General features: G+C 40.6%; 2 protein-coding genes across 2 annotated transcripts in view; both read left to right on the top strand.

Moving 5' to 3' along the window:
• LOC109936583 (transforming growth factor beta activator LRRC32-like) overlaps positions 1-18,237 on the top strand; it is a 267,744-nt gene that overhangs the window by 149,734 nt on the left and 99,773 nt on the right. The window lies entirely within an intron of this gene.
• Positions 1-18,237, top strand: part of LOC109931641 (retinal guanylyl cyclase 2-like) — a 48,901-nt gene that overhangs the window by 20,359 nt on the left and 10,305 nt on the right. The window contains 6 exon segments of the mRNA XM_048605461.1: positions 2,574-2,730; positions 10,457-10,606; positions 12,192-12,340; positions 12,486-12,649; positions 16,885-17,077; positions 17,785-18,049. Of these exon segments, the coding sequence (XP_048461418.1) occupies positions 2,574-2,730; positions 10,457-10,606; positions 12,192-12,340; positions 12,486-12,649; positions 16,885-17,077; positions 17,785-18,049 (1,078 nt within the window).

The raw sequence follows: 18,237 nt of genomic DNA, 5'->3' as shown, positions 1-18,237 counted from the left end.
TCTACATCTTGTTATCTCAGACTCCAGCATCGGCAGCCCCTACTATCTCTGAAAAGATTTCATGCAGTGTTTTACAGCCAATGAAGTACTTTTTGAAAAGTAGCTTGTTTTAAATTCATTCATTGGATGTGGGTGATGTGGGCAGGGGCAGAATTTATTGCCCGGCCCTGTCACTGTTGTAAGAACATAAGAAATAGCAGCAGGAGTGGGACATTCGTCCCCCTCAAACCTGCCTTGCCATTCTAAAAGAACATGGTTAATTTGCCCAGGACTCAAAAGCTCTTCTGTGCCAATTCGTCTAGCCCTCAAATCCTTGATATTTCAAAATCCAGCTTTCTCCCCTCTCAACACTTTCAGTGAACTCTCCTTCACCACTCTCTAGGATTTCAAATATTCACTACCCCGAAGAGAAAATTTTCCTTCACATCTCACTTTTAAATAAGCGTCCCCTTATTTGGTAACTATATCCCGTAGATTGAGACACCCCCACTCGTGGAATCATCTTCTCAACATCTCCCATATCAAGCCTCCTCAGAAACGTGTATATTTCAATAAAGTTACACTGCATTCTTTGAATCTGTAATGAATAATGACTAAAGAAGGAATCAGCCAAGTGAATCTCTTTCAAACTGCCTCCAACACCAGTCTTACCTGTGAGAACCACAACTCTACACAGTACAAAAACAAAGTTGCTGGAAAAGCTCAGCAGGTCTGGCAGCATCTGTGGAGGAGAAAACAGAGTTAACGTTTCGGGTCCGGTGACCCTTCCTCAGAACTGATGGAATCTCCACAGATGCTGCCAGACCTGCTGAGCTTTTCCAGCAATTTTGTTTTTGTTCCTGATTTACAGCATCCGCAGTTCTTTTGGTTTTTACTCTACACAGTACTCCTGGTGCAGCCTCACCAATACCCTGTACACTTGTAACAAGACTTTCCTACTTCTAAACTCTAACTCCCTAGACACAAAAAGCATTATTCCATTTGCTTGCTTAATTACTTGGTGCACCTGAATGCTGACATTTTGCTTTTCATGCACAATAACATCTAGATCCCTCTGTGATGCATTTTTTTGGAGTCTCTCTCCATTTAAATAATAGTCTGCCTTTTCGTTCTTGCTAGCAAATTCTTTCTATTTCATGCTTTCCTCCATAAAACTCCTTCAAAGTTTTTACTCACTCACTCAACGTACCTATATCCCTTTGCATATTCCATATGTTCTGATAACTCAGCAATGATTCAGATGTTGTAAATCACTTTACTGGTGAGAGAGGAGGAAAAGAAGACAGAGCTCTTATTCCTGATTCTGTCCAGTGATGCCTGGTGGAAATACGTATGGCTGTGACCACTTTGCAAAGAAAGGATCAAGTTTGGCTGTAGGGCCTGAGTGCAGTATTTGACTTATTGTAAAAAAAATTATTGACAGTGTGATGGACCAGACAATGTCCCCTCAAAATATTCAGAAGATAGTTTAGACCCTAATGTTTCTTATTTTAAAGGTAAGTGTAAGGTGTTGCATTCCAGATGCAAATTGATTGGTCAAACTACCAGATTTAAAGCAAAACATACTTTAGATTCACTACGGTTAAAATAAAACAAAAAGAAGAAGGAATTGGAGTAACTTAACAACCGGAAAACTTAATAGAATAATAGATACAGTAACAATTACTAATTAACTGTTCCAATATAGTAACATCCCACAAACATACCTTTGGCAAAAGGCAAATTCAGAAAACAGATTAAATCACATGCAACTCCTGCAGCAGGAAGAGAATCCTCAGCTTTTGGCTGCAACCAAGAGAGGGAAAAAATAGCTTCCACTTCTTTAAGACACTAACAGCAATTGCTGAAAGCTAAAACTAAAATCCCTGGTTCTGTGAAAGTTGAAACACACCCATTCAGGCTGCTTCTATTATTCCAACTTTGAAAAACAAAACCAAGGTCTCACAAGCTGTTTACTTTAGTGGCTCTCATAGATGACTAGTCTCTTCTGCCTTAAAACTTTTCTTCTACCTACACTCACCTTTCCTGGCCCCATCCCCGCCTCTTCGACCTGTTTGTTTCCTCTCCACCTATCCTCTCCTCTATCCCTCTTCTATCTGCCTCCCACTCTCTCCCTATTTATTTCAAAACCCCCTTCCCCTCCCCCTTTTCTGATGAAGGGTCTAGGCCCGAAACGTTAGCCTCTCTGCTCCTATGATGCTGCTTGGCCTGCTGTGTTCATCCAGCCCTGCACCTTGTTGTCCAGGATAAAATACACTTCTTAAAGCCACAGTATCGTCACATTTGTTTTGCTCTTCTGTAAAACATAACCCAGATGGAAGAAACCTGAGACTACATGTTACCATAGAAGTATTTTATTATTTAGCTGGATATGCATGGTCATGCCATCCTCGTCAATGTGCATCCAATTTCTACCCAAACATTATAAAGTACCCTGATCTCCAGTTAGTGTGGCATTATATAAAATATATAACCATTTGTGGACTGTTTGTTAGAATTAGTAAGAATGCTTTTAGTGTTATTTAGTCTGGAAATGGATAATTGGATAATTTTCCAACAATTTACTATTGCAGGGCATGAGGTATCTACACCACCGAGAATATGTACATGGAAACCTCAAGTCAAGGAACTGTGTTGTAGATGGACGCTTTGTTCTAAAGGTGACAGACTATGGATATATTGAAGTGGCCAAAGCCCAGAACATTCCATTGATGGAACCTCCAGCAGAAGGTAAAAACAGCACTGCTGGTTAATGTAGGGCTTCTCAACCTAATCCATACTAGACTTATATATACAAGCCATGTCAACTTTTCCCATTGAGCAGGGTCAATCTGCCATTGCTCTTTTTTTGGTGTAGTGTAATCGCTATCATGTAATCAAGTTTTTTTATAGAATCTCACAGTGAGGAAATAGGCCATTCGGCCCAACAAGTCCATACCAAAACTCCAAAGATCATCCAGCCAGACCCATCCGCCACCCTCTCCCTGTAACCCTCCATTTCCCATGATAACGCAGCTAACCTATACATCCCTGAACACTATGGGTAATTTAGCATGGCCAATCCACCCTGAACACTATGGGTAATTTAGCATGGCCAATCCACCTAATTTGCGCATCTTTGGACTTGCACATTTTGAGGCTTGAAATAACACCCTATGAATATTACTTAACATATTGTTCCTTCTTTCATTCTTTCAGTAGAAGCATCAGATTGCCATTCAATTGATTTAAAATAAATAGATTTATGTATATCTTGTGTATATCTTAAATGACATTGCACAAAAACATACAGTATCCATACGCTATTCCTCATAGAATACCATTTAAAGCCTTATGTCTAACAGATCTTTGGGTCGCAGAAGTACATTTCAGAAGTTTCAATATAATTGCTTCTACTATTTTATTTCAGAAATTACAATGCTGAGCTTTTATTATGATTAGAAACAGTAAATTAAAATGAAGTAAGGCTGTGTGGATCCTAGCATCAATCTGCTGGCTCAGTCAAATAGTTACTTATCGCAAAACAGTCTAAAACCTGTAAATTATTTAGACTTTAGGAGGCTTTCAAAGACGTCAGTCATGTCCTCACACAATATCCTCATTATCTGTCATGTCTTTTTAAATACAAACTGTTCCTGACAAATCTGATATTTTCCTCATCTATTTCTCAATTATTTCTTTATGCCATGCTTTTATTTAATGTGGGTCTGCACGAATGGAAAATACTTAGCACTTTTTTTAAACATAAAGCCTTTTAAGAAACCCCTATACATTATGCAGCTCTTCTACAATACACCACACAAGCCAGGTTACAATGCATGTTTACTGCCCAATATAAAGTGTTAGCTGCAAATTTGTGTTTGTGGTTAGCAGGAACAAATTTTCACATATTGCCTCAAGACAGAAAGACACCATGAAAAATGGCTATAAACTAGCAAACAACTAACCTCAATAAAATTAATGGTAGTTTTATTTATAAAAACCGTTTCCACTGAGACTGTACTTTATAAAGTCAGAACATTATTCATAATAGTGAAGTGCTGTGATGGAAATTAATGACACAACGCACATGTTGTCTAAACAAATGATTACACCCAACGTAAGAATGCATTATTTATGTGTTAATCATTCACCTAAAGCATATAATGTGCTCAACAGGTAAATGTAATAATTTGTTTTGGCAACATTTGCACTGAGTAATTACTTTCCTTTACAGCATTTGACTATGAGCTGTAATGGTGAGTGTTAGCTTGAGGTCAGGGTGGTAGTGCTTCTGTATATGTGAATACAAATAATATGACAAGTCTTTAACTGAATTTCACACATATTTATATCTGATATTTTGTATCTGACAAATACAGTCACTGTGGAAGAAGAGTGAAGAAATCATCCTCTGAACACAAAAATGCTCTTCACTATGGTCCACATTCTGGGTTTGATTCAATATTTGTTCAAATTATTTTGACCTTTGTGCCTCTTTTGCAGTCTCTTATCAAACTCAGCCTCTCAAATTGAAAACAATACAAAACAACAGTGAAAGAATGAATGAAACAGAGCTAAAAGCAGGAAGGAGAAATGGGAAAGTGAATGAGAATAGACAACCACTGAACTATAAGGCAAAGATTGATATGAGAGCAAAGCAAATTCACAGAAGAAGGCCCAACAGTCTTTCAATCACTTTCACTGATTAAGAATCTATCTATCTGCCTATTCAACATTTCTTTTCATTCACATTTCCTTGCAAAGCATATCTGATTGCACTTTAGATCCTATGTGGACTGTACAATTTAATGATCATCACAGGTCACGTACTTCATGTATTTAAAAGACTTTGCGTAAAAATGTTCTGCCTTACTTCTCGCTTTATGGATTCATTATTTTTTAATTTGTCCTGCATTGTTCAGTCAAAATTGTTTTCTAAGCCAGTAATTTCAAGTAAACAATGTAATTAATGCTGAAAAGCAGAAATGTAGGTCAGATTTCTCCTGTCCCTGTGGAATGAGTAATGATGAGGAAGGTTGGAAAATATCATGAGAAAGACAAAATTAGATTCTCAACATTGACAGCTTTTTCTCAATTTTTTACCCTCAAGACTTAAATGGTGACTTCAGAATCTCACCAGTGAGCAGCAAACACCGTATTTCCAAACATATGCATCTCATGAAAGCCCTAACGAGCCTTATTTATAAGCCGCTTCCAAATCTCCTCTACTGAGTAACTAGACAGCACTAATTCTCAACATGTACATAGGAACTGACATCTGGTGGCTGCAGTTTGCCAGTTGTCCTGGTCATCATCAAACTGCTTCTTCAGAACAGTGTTACTGCATGCTCCTTGGCCTCCTCATCCTCAATCTTTCATCCACAAATTACAACATTAGCAAACCATCAACCTTAAAACATCATCATGCCTGCTCTTGAAACAACACTCACACCACTTCAGCACTTCAACATTTTGCTCAGGGACAGTAATGACTTGCATCCTTCTATCAAGTAGCTTTGCCTGCAGGGACAGTCATACATGTAATGCACCCACACACAGTGGTACTTTACTTGTATGACCACAGGCATCTCATGAGTGAATGGGGGAGGCAATGGCCTAGTGGTATTATCACCTGCCTACTAATATTCAGAAACTCAGTTAATGTTCTTGGGACCTGGGTTTGAAACTCAACACAGCAAATATTGGCACTTGAATTCATGAAAAAGATATTTGGAGTTAAGAATGTACTGATGACCATGAAACCATTGTTGAGGGCAAAAAAAACCCATCTGGCTCACTAATGCCTTTTAGGGAAGGAAATTGGTCATCCTTGCCTGGTCTGGCCTACATGTGACTCCAGTTCCACAGCAATGTGGTTGACCCTCAACTGCTCTCTAAAATGGTGTATCAAACCACTCAGTTGTATGTATTGCTATGAAGTCTTAACAAAGAAAAGAAACCAGACGGTCCACCTGACATTGATCCAGGTACCAGAAAAGACAACAGCAGACACATCCCTTTTGACCCTGCAAAGTTCTCCTTACTAACATCTGGGGAGAGCTATCTCACAGACAAATCAAGCAACAGCTATCACAGAATCAATGGCCCAGATGTCACCAAAACCATCCCTGGATATGTCCTGTCCCACTGGCAGGACAGACCCAGAAGAGTGGTGGCACAGTGGTTTACAAAAAGGAGGGAGTTCCACTAGAAGTCCAAAACATTGACTCTGGACCCTATGAAGTTTCATGGCCTCAGGTTAAACATGGGCAAGGAAACCTCCTGCTGGTTATCACATACCATACTCCCTTGGAGATGAATTGGTACTACTCCATGTTGAACACACTTGGAGGAAGCATTGAGGGTTTTAAAGCTGCAAAATCTACTCTGGATGGGGGATTTCAATGCCCACCACCAAGAGAGGTTTGGCAGCAGTATTACTGATCAAGCTGGTCAGGAACTAAAGGACACAGCTGCTAGACTGGGTCAGCGGCAGCTGGTGAGGGACCAAACAAGACCTCATCATCACCAATCTATCAACTGCAGATGCATTTGCCCATGACAGTTTCAGTAAGAGTGACCACCACACAGTCCTGTTGAGACAAAGCCCTACCTTCAAATTGAGAATTACCTCCATTGTGTTATGTGACATTATCACAATGCTAAGTGCGACAGATTTCAAACAGATTGAGCAACTCAAGACTGGACATTCATGAGACACTGTGAGCCATCAACAGCAGCAGAATTGTACTCCAATATGTAATCTCATAGCCTGGCGTATCCCCACTCAATCATTACCATGAAACCAGGGGATCAACCCCAGTTCAAAGGACAGTGTAGGACGGCATGCCAGGAGCAGCGCCAGGCCTACCTAAAAACAAGGTATCAAGCTGGTGAAGCTACCAAGCAGGACTACTTTCATGCCAAACAGAATAAGCATCAAATGATAGACAGAGCTAAGCGATCCCACACCAACGGATCAGATCTAAGCTCTGCAGTCCTGCCACGTCCAGTTGTGAATGGTAGTGGATAACTAAACAACTCACTTGAGAAGAAGACTCTACAAATATCCCTACCATCACTATTGGATGAGCCCAGCACACAAGTACAAAAGACAAGGCCGAAGCATTTGTAGCAATCTTCAGCCAGAAGTACCAAGTGGATGATCCATTTGCCTGGATGTGTGCAGCTCCAACAATATTCAAGAAGTTTGACATCATGCAGGCGCTCATTGATTGGCACTACATTCACAAATATCCAATTCCTTCATCACCAACACTCAGTAGCAGCAGTGTGTACTATCTACAAAATGCACTGCAGAAATGCACCAAAGATCGTCAGATAGCACCTTCCAAACCCACGACCACTTCCATCTGGAAGGACAAGGGTAGCAGATACATCAGAACACCACCGCCTTCAAGTTCCCCTCCAAGACATCCACCATCCTGACTTAGAGATATATTGCTGTTCATTCACTGTCACTGGGTCAAAATCCAGGAATTCTCTCCCTAAGGATATTGTGTATGTACCTATAGCACATGGACTGCAGCGGTTCAAGAAGGAAGCTCACCAACACCTTCTCAAAGTTAACTAGGGGAGGGTAATAAATGCTGTCCAGCCGGTGATGCCCACATCCCACAAATAAATAAAAAGAACTCACTGACTTTGGCATTGACTTATGGGCTGCCAATATTGTTTAAATCACATTGCTTTTTTAGTGCATGTGGTCTTTAGGTTTTAGTTACTAACACCAGACTGTGTGGCTGTTTCTTTTCATCCACTGGGAGAGGCAAGGAGCTTGTGACAGTTGGAGGCTCTGAACAGTCAATTTATCAGTCAGATAGGGGATGGAAATGTTGCTATGCAGCACTGTGCTATGTCAATGTCACACCTGTAACATATGTCAACAGGCATCCAGCATGTGCTTCAAACAAATGGCCATGTGTGAAAGTCAAAAAGGTGCAATGAAGATTGGCTACAGACAATCTTGGGGTACCACTCGAGTCAGTCAAGGGGCTTTCCCTATTCCAGTCCACAGCATTGGCCATGGTCAACAGTCACTTGGTCATACCTGAGTCTGGGGATCTGTGGTCCTTGCAGTCTGCTGATTGGTCAGTCCTGCAGGGCCAAGTGCAACCAGGCCAGTGCATTTATAAATAAGTCACCAGGGTACTGTTGAGACAATGATTTGGGCCAATTTTTCTTTCAGTGAGACAAAGGGAAGGGATTGAGTATAATGAAGTGAATATAAAAGCATTTAGTAGTAATACTTTCAGGAGAGATAGTGACCTGTTGCCAGTGAGTGAGTGGGAAGCACAGAGAGAAGGAAGGGTTTGTAGTTTCGGAGGTTGAGGTAGAGTGGATAAGATGCATACAATAGTGAGAGTTGTAGTCCATGACTCTTGGTAAGATGCATATGCATTGGCAGGTTTAGAGTGAGTGGAGGACCTGTGAGTATGAGGTAGCAGAGAGAAGATGGTGGAAATTAACCTTGAAGAGCATAAAGATCATTAACCTTCTTCCTGCACCACTGGGACTCCTGCTTTAATCAAGACAGTGCACTGACCTGGGCTATAATTTGTGTCAAGGTGGGCTTGATCTGGTAGTGTGACCTCCTGTGATAGTTACCTAGGAAAGGACTGCCTTCCTCACCAACAAGCTGTCCACCAACACCTGTCCGTCCCTGGCCGTAATGCGGGAGTGAATGTTTCTTTCCGTTGGGCCATACGTTGAGTGTTGAGGGTCAATAATTGCAACATTGGTACCTGGTTTGCAGTGTCTGTGGCTGAGCAGAGAACATGGCACCAGAAGGGTGAAAGCTGGAAGGGACCAGCAGTGGTGAGCGTAGCTGCATCTCCACTCATGCAATTCCCCAAGAATGGTCTCGAAGAGGTCAGTTACATGGTTTACGAGGTGAAGATCAGAAGATTACCTGACAAAAGTCATTCTGACTAATGTTGGACTGGGTGCCACAATCCTCACTTACCAAAACACTTCCTCTGAAAATGGGAAAATTCAGCTCTTAATGATAAAAATGAAAGCTCACGTAACTTGAATTAGGAGTAGACTTTGTTTGAACTGACCCTTAGAAGACAAAGGGTGGTAGTGGACGGAAAATATTCAACATGGTGCTCAGTTACGAGTAGTCTACCACAAGGATCTGTTCTGAGTTCTCTTCTATTTGTGATTTTTGTAAATGATTTGGATGTAGGAATGGAAGGGTGGATTAGTAAGTTTGCAGACGATATGAAGGTGGGTCGATTTGTGGATAGTGTGGAGGGCTGTTCTAGGTTACAAAGGGACATTGATAGGATGCAGAGCTGGGCTGAGAAGTGGCAGATGGAGTTTAACCCTGAAAAGTGTGAGATGATTCATTTTAAAAGGACAAATTTGAAAGCAGAATACGGGGTTAACGGAAAGATTCTTGGCAGTGTGGAGGAGCAGAGGGATCTTGGGGTTCATGTTCCCTGAAAGCTGCCACCCAGGTGGATAGAGTTGTTAAGAAGACATATGGTGTGTTAGCTTTCATTAATAGAGGGATTGAGTTCAAGAGCCGTGAAGTTATGCTCCAGCTATACAAAAGCCTGGTTCGGCCACATCTGGAGTATTGTGTCCAGTTCTGGTTGCCTCATTACAGGAAAGATGTGGAAGCGTTGGAAAAGGTGCAGAGGAGATTTACCAGGATGTTGCCTGGAATGGAGGGAAGGTCTTACGAGGAAAGGTTGAGAGAGCTAGGGCTTTTCTCTTTAGAACGACGAAGGATGAGATGTGACTTGATAGAGATGTACAAAATGATCAGAGGTATAGATAGAGTGGACAGCCAGAGACTTTTTCCTAGGGTGGAGGTAGCTATTACGAGGGAGTATAGTTTTAAAGTGAGTGGAGGTAGATATAGGGGAGACGTCAGAGGAAGGTTCTTTACTCAGAGAGTGGTAGGGGCGTGGAATGCATTGCCGGAGAGGGTAGTGGAGTCAGCCTCATTAGGCGGCTATTAGATAGGCATATGGATGATAATGTAAGGTAGGGGTAGATAGACCCTAGGTTTAGGGTAAAAGTTTGGCACAACATCATGGGCCGAAGGGCCTGTACTGTGCTGTACTGTTCTATGTTCTATGTTCTATGAACTCTTCATAATAATAAGCAACTTTGCTGAACAAACTTCATTCATTCCCCCAATAAGCTTAAAAATTCACTGAAGTTGAGTCAGGGTCTCCCAGAAAATGTTTGACATGCACAGGCTGGACCAAAGGGTCTGTTTCCATGCTGTATGACTCTATGAGAACAAACTAAGTAACTTTAATTCTGGATGGATGGAAACATCTTACTCGGTCCTGTTTCCTTTTAAGGCAACACTACCCTTGCTGTAATGCAGTGAACAGAGCTGCACATGTGACAGTTTGTTCTGATTTGTAAAAAATATATTTGATGCTTTGATCTTGCATTTCCACAATAATAAATTATAATTTTATTTCAGAATTCCTTTGGACTGCTCCTGAGATACTACGGAAGTCTAATCCTTTAATGAACGGTACCTTCAAAGGTGACATTTATAGTTTTGCAATCATAATGCAAGAGGTGATAATACGAGGTCCACCATACTGCATGTTTGATCTGTCTGCAGAAGGTAAGAAGCTCTTAGGTGAAGTTGAAGTATAGGCTTTCCAAAGTCTTAATTGATAGATGAACAATGCAGAATAGAAATGAGATATCACAGAATCCCTACAGTATGGAAACAGGCCCTTCGGCCCAACAAGTCCACGCCGACCCTTGGAGCATCCTACCCAGACCCATATCCCTGTAACCCACTCAATTTACACAGAACACTATGGGCAATTTGGCATGGCCAATCCACCTAGCCTGCACATTTTTTGGACTGTGGGAGGAAACCAGAGCACCCGGAGGAAACCCACACAGACACGGGAAGAATGTCAAACTCCACACAGACTGAGGGTGGAATCGAACCTGTGTCCCTGGCGCTGTGAGGCAGCAGTGCTAACCACTGAGGCACCATGCTGCCCAATATGAACGTATGAAGGAACTTTTCTGAAGAAGGGTCCAGACCCGAAACATCAGCTTTCCTGTTCCTCTGATGCTGCCTGGCCTGCTGTGTTCCTCCAGCTCCACATCTTGTTATCTCAGACTCCAGCATCGGCAGTTCCTACTATCTTAACCCTAGAACTCCTCTCAGTGAGGTAGCAGCATGATACTGCAATGCCGTAACTCCTCAAGAAAGCGATTAAAATCTGCCAAAGTTCTCACTTCTAACTTTTACCCAGTGACCAGGCCGAAATAGTATTTGTGTGTGACGTCTGGGGTGGATAAAATCAAGATCAACTTCATATTTACTAAATTGAAATAGCCTTTCATCCTTTAGAATGACAAATGCACTTGACTGAGGTAAGGGAGGGCAAACGGAATGATAAAACTGGAACAAAAATAGAAAATATTGAAAGTATTGCAGCTTTGTGGATTGGTGCATGACACTGTTAATTAAAAGTCAGAAGGTGGTGGATTCACAATGTATTGTGAAGATTTGGGCACAATCTAGGCCGACAGTCCAGGGTAATAGAGTAGGAAATCTGCACTGTCAGAGATGCAACCTTGCAGTTAAGACGTTAAGCTAATGTGTGCCCAAAGATTACCAAACATTATTTGGAAAAAGAGCATGGGAGTTGTCCTGGTTAATATTTATCCCTCAACCATTAGTCCAAAACAGATCATCATCATATTGGAACTTGCTGCCACTTTTTCCACACTTAAAAGTTACTTAATTGGCTACAACATGCTTTAGAATGTCCTGAGGTTGTGAAAAGCACAAGACAAATACAAGTCTTTATCTTTTCTTTAAAAAAGGCAAAATCCAGAAAATCCAGTTGAGCCCTTAGCCCAGGAGAAAGAGTCTTTTGTTTCCAACACTACTAAATTGTGTAATTATTTTTCAGCTTTCAGTTCTGGCCAAAGTTACACTTGAACAGTGAACCTTTCTTTTCTCTTTATGGGCACATCTGCATTTTCAGGGGTTTTGTGTCAGGGATCTAACATTTGCAATGTTTCTTTTTCCTTTGGATCCTGTGAAACTGAACTCAGGATGAGTCAATGCCTTCAGTAGAGAAAAGGGGAGAATCCTGCGCGTGAACAAATTTAAAACAAGAAATAATTAACAAATTTTGTTGAAATTATTCTAACTGCCTGTAACTATTCTTTTTCAGAAATTATCCAGAATATAAAAAAGCCCCCTCCTTTGCTCAGGCCTATTGTTACCCAAGATCATGCTCCCATAGAGTGTATCCAGTTATTGAACCAATGCTGGAATGAAATACCTGAAAGAAGACCATCCTTTGATGAAATCTTTGATAATGTAAGATTTTACCAATTTACCCATTAGCTAACCTAACTGCAAGCATAGAATTCAGCTTTATTCCGTCACCTCTCGCGTTTCTTTGGATGCTAATCACAATGTGTACATTTCATCCACATACTTGTATCTCCTTCTACTTGTGCAGTTCAGGAATATTAACAAAGGTAGGAAAACCAATATTATCGACTCTATGCTGAGAATGCTTGAACAATATTCCAGTAATTTGGAAGATCTCATAAGAGAACGAACTGAAGAGTTAGAAATAGAAAAGCAGAAAACAGAGAAACTTCTGACACAGATGTTACCTCCGTGAGTATAACCATTAATCGTGTTTATTTTCACATTGCTACGTCTTTGCCCCAAATCTTGACAGAGATTTCTATATTAATTTCATCCTGGCTATTTTTCCTGTAAAATGTTTATAAATGGCAGAAGAAGTAAGTTCACAATACGATGAGGACAATCCTGATTTTACGTCCGTAGACTGTGCTGTTCTAACTGATCCCACATGGAGTAGAACTGCTCAATTGACTTTAGGGTACCTGGTTATAGAGAAGAGAAAATTCATCAAGGTTCTCACATCTGATTATGATTCATTGAATCCTGTTGATGGTGCCACATTTATGGATGTTGAGTAAGGAGGAGAAAAAGAAAAGATGTCATTGGTTCTCATGTTTGGTTAACCTATCAGCCTTCCTTGTCGTAGTTCACTCATATCAAATGGTCACTTAGGCAAGGTAGTGTAGGGGTGCAGTTACCTATGACCTAAACACCAACAAGATGTGGCAAATAGAGAGATACACACTGGTGACCACAAGATGCTTTTCCAGGTGTTCAGCAAAGACACACTGTTTGGCCAAAATATAGGAAGCAGCACTGCAGCTAGCTACACTACACGAGACCAGCGTGGAAACATGTTCCACCATTAAGACATGACTCAAAGATTCAGACACAAGAATTATGACATACTTAATTTACAAAAGCTGCTGCATATATAAAACTGTAGATTCCATCTAATTTTCTAAAGGAAACTGTGGGAAATACAAATTGTGCACTTCAGACGTATCAGGAGAAGCTCTAAAGCTGCTGGGGATACTTGGAGAGTTAGGTTACTATTTTTGGAAATGTCCAGGTACACCTAGAAGCAAAGGTAAGATGGCCTTTGGGAGAAGCCAAATGCTCTTTGGAATTATTAAACATAGATATCACTGAGCGTAATAGTACATAAACTCATTGCAGCTGCCAAGCCATTGAGTGAGCTGTTTAGCAAACTGTGAAGCCGTGAAGAAACCTAAATCACCTAGACTTTACATTTTTGAAAGAAAAACTATCCACAGTGTTTGAAGAAGTGTTAAAAAATCATTGCTTTCTATTCCAGTCTGTCTATTGACAAAAACCTGAGGTCTATCATTAGGCAGTATGGCTGATTTTACAAGCTATCTTTATCAAAGTGGGGTATCTGTTGTTCATGTTTTGATTAGCACCTCCAAATTCCTAAAAAGTCTTTGCAATAAGGCTGCAAACGCAAATGTTTATAAAAGGGATTATGTAATTGAAAAACGCTAAATATAGTGAATGGGAACTAATCAATGAGAATTTTTGAATAGTGAATTCATCAATAGACACTTAAATAAATTATCATATTTCAATTTAGAATGGCTGGGTTCCAATGTTGGCCCATATTGGATACCGGCTGATTTGACATGGAGTGTCTGAGGATAAAGGATACTAAGTAAAGTAATGGATTGGCCTAAATTTTCATAGGCGCTATAAAGTCCCATGGGATGGGTAGATGGGCATATGGTAGCACAGAGGTATGAGGAACCAAAAAGAATGGATAGAGAGACATAAATTGACATAGATGGGGCATTGGGGTGTACTTGGATATGAGAGCCAAGTGTTGTATGGCTGTTTTCTGATTTTCTAGTTATCTTGCCAGCTGTGATAAAATGCCATGTTATTGAAGTGGGCTTTTCCCTCAGCCATGCCCACTTGTGGCAGCACCTGTGGCTGCCTCTGAACTCTTTATGTGATGTTGGGTTCGACTCCAATTAACATCCCCCATCCTGGATGAAAATCCAACTGCTCAAGGTGCTTTCTCCGAGTTGGGTTATGATTAGGGTTAAAGTTAGGGTTTGCATTAGAGTTATGGTTAGGAATAGGTTTAGGGCTGGGGTTAAGATTAGGGTTAGAGTTAGGTCTAGGGATAGGGTTGGATTAGGGTTAGGGCTAGGGTTGGGATTAGGATTTGAATTAGGGCTATGGATAGGGTTAGGATTAGGGTTAGGGTTAGAGCTAGGATTAGGGTTAGCATTAGGGTTAGAGTTAAGGTTAGGGCTAGGAGCTGGGAATTTTCCCAAGTCTGCAGTTTTGACTTGGGAATTAAAGTTCAGGCCTGTGTTCCGATGTGCTTTCTGACTAGTTTCACTCTTATCAATCTCATGGAAACATAAATTTTCCCTCAGTTTCTAACTTTGTATCAAAACAAGGCACAGCTTGGATGAATGGCTGTCTGCCTTTCAAGCTGATTTTATGACCTATGAGACTCTTGGCCAGAAAGCAATGTTGCACACCAGTGACCTTGTTGGGAGAAAACAGCCTGCAGATTTTAGCAGGTTATTTTACTTAAAAAAACCATGTTTTCTTTTCTAGTGTATACTAGCACAAAACCCTTCAGAATTTTACAGTGTAATAAAGCCTAGTTAATCCCATATTGATTTCCTAAATTGTAAACCAACAACATGCTGACTGCTATCATATGAACAAGGAATAAGAGCAGGCCATTCAGCCCTTCAGGTCTGCTCCACCATTCAATAAGGTCATGGCTGATCTGATTTTAAGTTGAATTCTACATTCTTGAATATTTTTGATCATCTTTCACCTCCTTGGTAATCAAGAATCTATCTACCTCTGTCTTAAGAATATTTAAAGATTCTGCCTCCATTGCCTTTTGAGCAGAGTCACAACCCTCTGAGAGAAATATTTTTCCTCATCTCTCTTTTAAATGGGCGGCCCCTTATTTTTAATTGGTGATCCCGCGTTCCTCTAAGATGAAACATCCTTTACACATCCGCCAGGTCAAGTCCCTTTGGTATCTTATACCATTCAATTAAGTCACCTCTAACTCTTCTAAACTCCAAAGGATAGAGGACTAGCCTGTCCAGCCTTTCCTCATAAGGCAATTCAGTCATTTCAGGTATTAGCCTAGTAAACCTTCTCCAAACAGCTTCTGACATATTACCATCCTTCCATAAGTATAGGGACCAGTACTGTGGTCTCACCAATACACAGTTGCACCAGTGTAACTGAAGTATAACCTTCCTATTCTTGTATTAAATTCCCTTCACAAAAAAAAATAGCATTTCCTATTAGCTTTCTTAACCATTACTGTCCCTGCGTACTAACCTTCTGTGACTCATGCACTAGGACACCCAGATCTCTCTGTATCTTGGAGCTCTGCAATCTCTCACCAATTAGATAATGCATTTCTATTTATTCTTTCTGTCAAAATGGACAATTTCTCACTTTCCCACACTGTACTCCATTTGCCAAATCTTCGCCCATTCACTTAACCTATTTAGGCACCTTGTGTTCTCTTCATAACTCACTTTCCTAGCTTTCTCTGTCATCAGCAAATTTAGCGACCATACCTTTGGTCTGTTCATCATTTTATATAAATTCTAAAGAGTTGAGCCTCCAGCACTGACCCCTGTGCCTCACTACTCATCCTGGCAGCCTGAAAAAGACTCACTAAGTCCTACTCTGTACTTCCTGTTGGCCAGCCAATCTCTATGCATGACAATATGTTAACCCCTCATTCCATGAATGGTTAGCTCAGTTAGCTGGCAGGCTGATTTGTGATGCAGACTGCTGCTAACAGTGTGGTTCCATTTCCTGCGCTGGCTGAAGGACTTTCCTTCTCCCCTTGCCTGAGGTGTGGAGACCCTCAAGTTAAACCACCTCTAGTTGTCTCTGTCTAATGAGTGAGCTGCCCAACAGTCCGGGAGGACTTTGGTGACTTTACTACTTCCCTGTTAATTATAATTTTTGTGAATTCCTCCCTCCCTTTCAAATCCTGATTTACAGATATTGCTTGGATATTATTTGTATCCTGTCTGGTGAAGACTGTTGTAAAATATCTGTTCAATCTCTCTTCTATCTCTTTATCCTCCGTTACCAATTTCCCAGACTCATTTTCTACAGGACCAAGACTTACTTTGTTCATTTGTTTTAAAATATGTGAAGAAAGCTTTCCTATCTGTTTTTATATTTTTGGCTAACTTTCTGTCATATTCTAAATATTTTCCCCTCCTTATTAATCTTTTAGTCATTCTCTGCTATTTTTGTATTCTGTCCAATCTTCTGACCTGCCACTTTGCATCATCATATATCTTTTCTTTGAGTTTGATACAATCTTGGTCTTTTTTAGTTAACCATGGATGGTAGATTGCACCGTAGAAATTTTCTTATTTGTCAGACTGTGCAAAAATTGTCAACATGTTGCATGCTGGATATTTGGATAAGAAGGACATGTTTGAATTTAGATCAGTTTCAGAGTCCCTGAAAACTGGCTGTACTGTTGAGCCTGAATACTTTGACCAGGTGACCCTGTACTTCAGTGACGTCGTTGGTTTTACAACTATATCAGCAATGAGTGAACCTATCGAAGTGGTCGACCTCCTGAATGATCTCTACACACTTTTTGATGCCGTGTTAGAAAATCATGATGTCTACAAGGTATGTAAATAGCAATAATAATTGTCAATTAATAGGCCTAACATTTGTTCCAAATTTACTGACCTACAATAGCCCCAGTAATGCTGCAAATATCCCTTTTTCTAGAGCATTATCTAAGTTCTATAGTTTTGCACATATGGAAAGAAGGAAAGTGTTCAAGGTCACCACAAAAGGAATTGACAGATGAGAGGTTGTACATGGATCTGAACCATCACTTCAATCTCCTGCATTCTGCTTCCTCACTGCAAGAGCTGTGCAAACCTGCTTCTACACTCCAACTACACTTGGTCCACATCAAACTATTGGCAGATGCTGGAGGTTTGCTAAAGTGTACTTATCTTCAATTTCCTCTGCCTTACTGCGAGAGAATGACTTGCCTTGACTCAAGTCCAGCTTCCTCAAAGGTGGAAATTGTGCAGGGACTATCCTTACCTACCAAGCTGCATACCAAATTTTAACATTGAATTTACCCAAATTCACAGTCCTGAGCACAAATCATCTGGTGCATTACAACAATGCCTGCACTTCAAAAAGCCATTTACTTGGCCTTTGCTTTGAGGCTTCCAGTAGTCATGAAAAGCGCTGTAGAAATACAAGTCTCCCTTGTTTTCTTTTCTTTTAACTTTGTCACTAATGTGCAGACATTTTGCTATGAAGGATATGAGAGATAAATCTGAAAATTGTTAACATGTCTGTTTGATACACAGGTCGAAACCATTGGAGATGCTTACATGGTGGTCTCTGGCCTCCCAACAAGGAATGGTAACAGGCATGCAGCTGAAATTGCAAACATGTCTCTGGATATCCTGAGTGCGGTAGGCACCTTTAAAATGAGGCATATGCCGGATGTGCCAGTTCGCATAAGGATAGGTCTGCACTCAGGTAAGGCACTCACTGTTGAATTGTAGAAAAGCAAATCCCTGCACATGCTGGAAATCCAAAAAACAGCAGCTCAGGTAGCATCTGTGGAGAGTAACAGAGCCAACATAACAGCTTGATGACATTTCATCAGAACTATTGAATCACATTATGATTGATAATGACTTAAAGTGAAAGCCGTCAGATATGATTGTGTGTTTCACTAATCTGTCACTTTATGGTAAAGTAATCAGTGTAAACAGCTAAACCATAAGCAAATAATATTGAAAGTTCACAAGAGA

This window comes from Rhincodon typus, chromosome 14 (assembly GCF_021869965.1).
Source record: "Rhincodon typus isolate 14 chromosome 14, sRhiTyp1.1, whole genome shotgun sequence".
NCBI classification, from domain to species: Eukaryota; Metazoa; Chordata; class Chondrichthyes; order Orectolobiformes; family Rhincodontidae; genus Rhincodon; species Rhincodon typus.
Note: the sequence above shows the minus strand (reverse complement) of the source record. Positions and strands in the feature narration are given on the sequence as shown.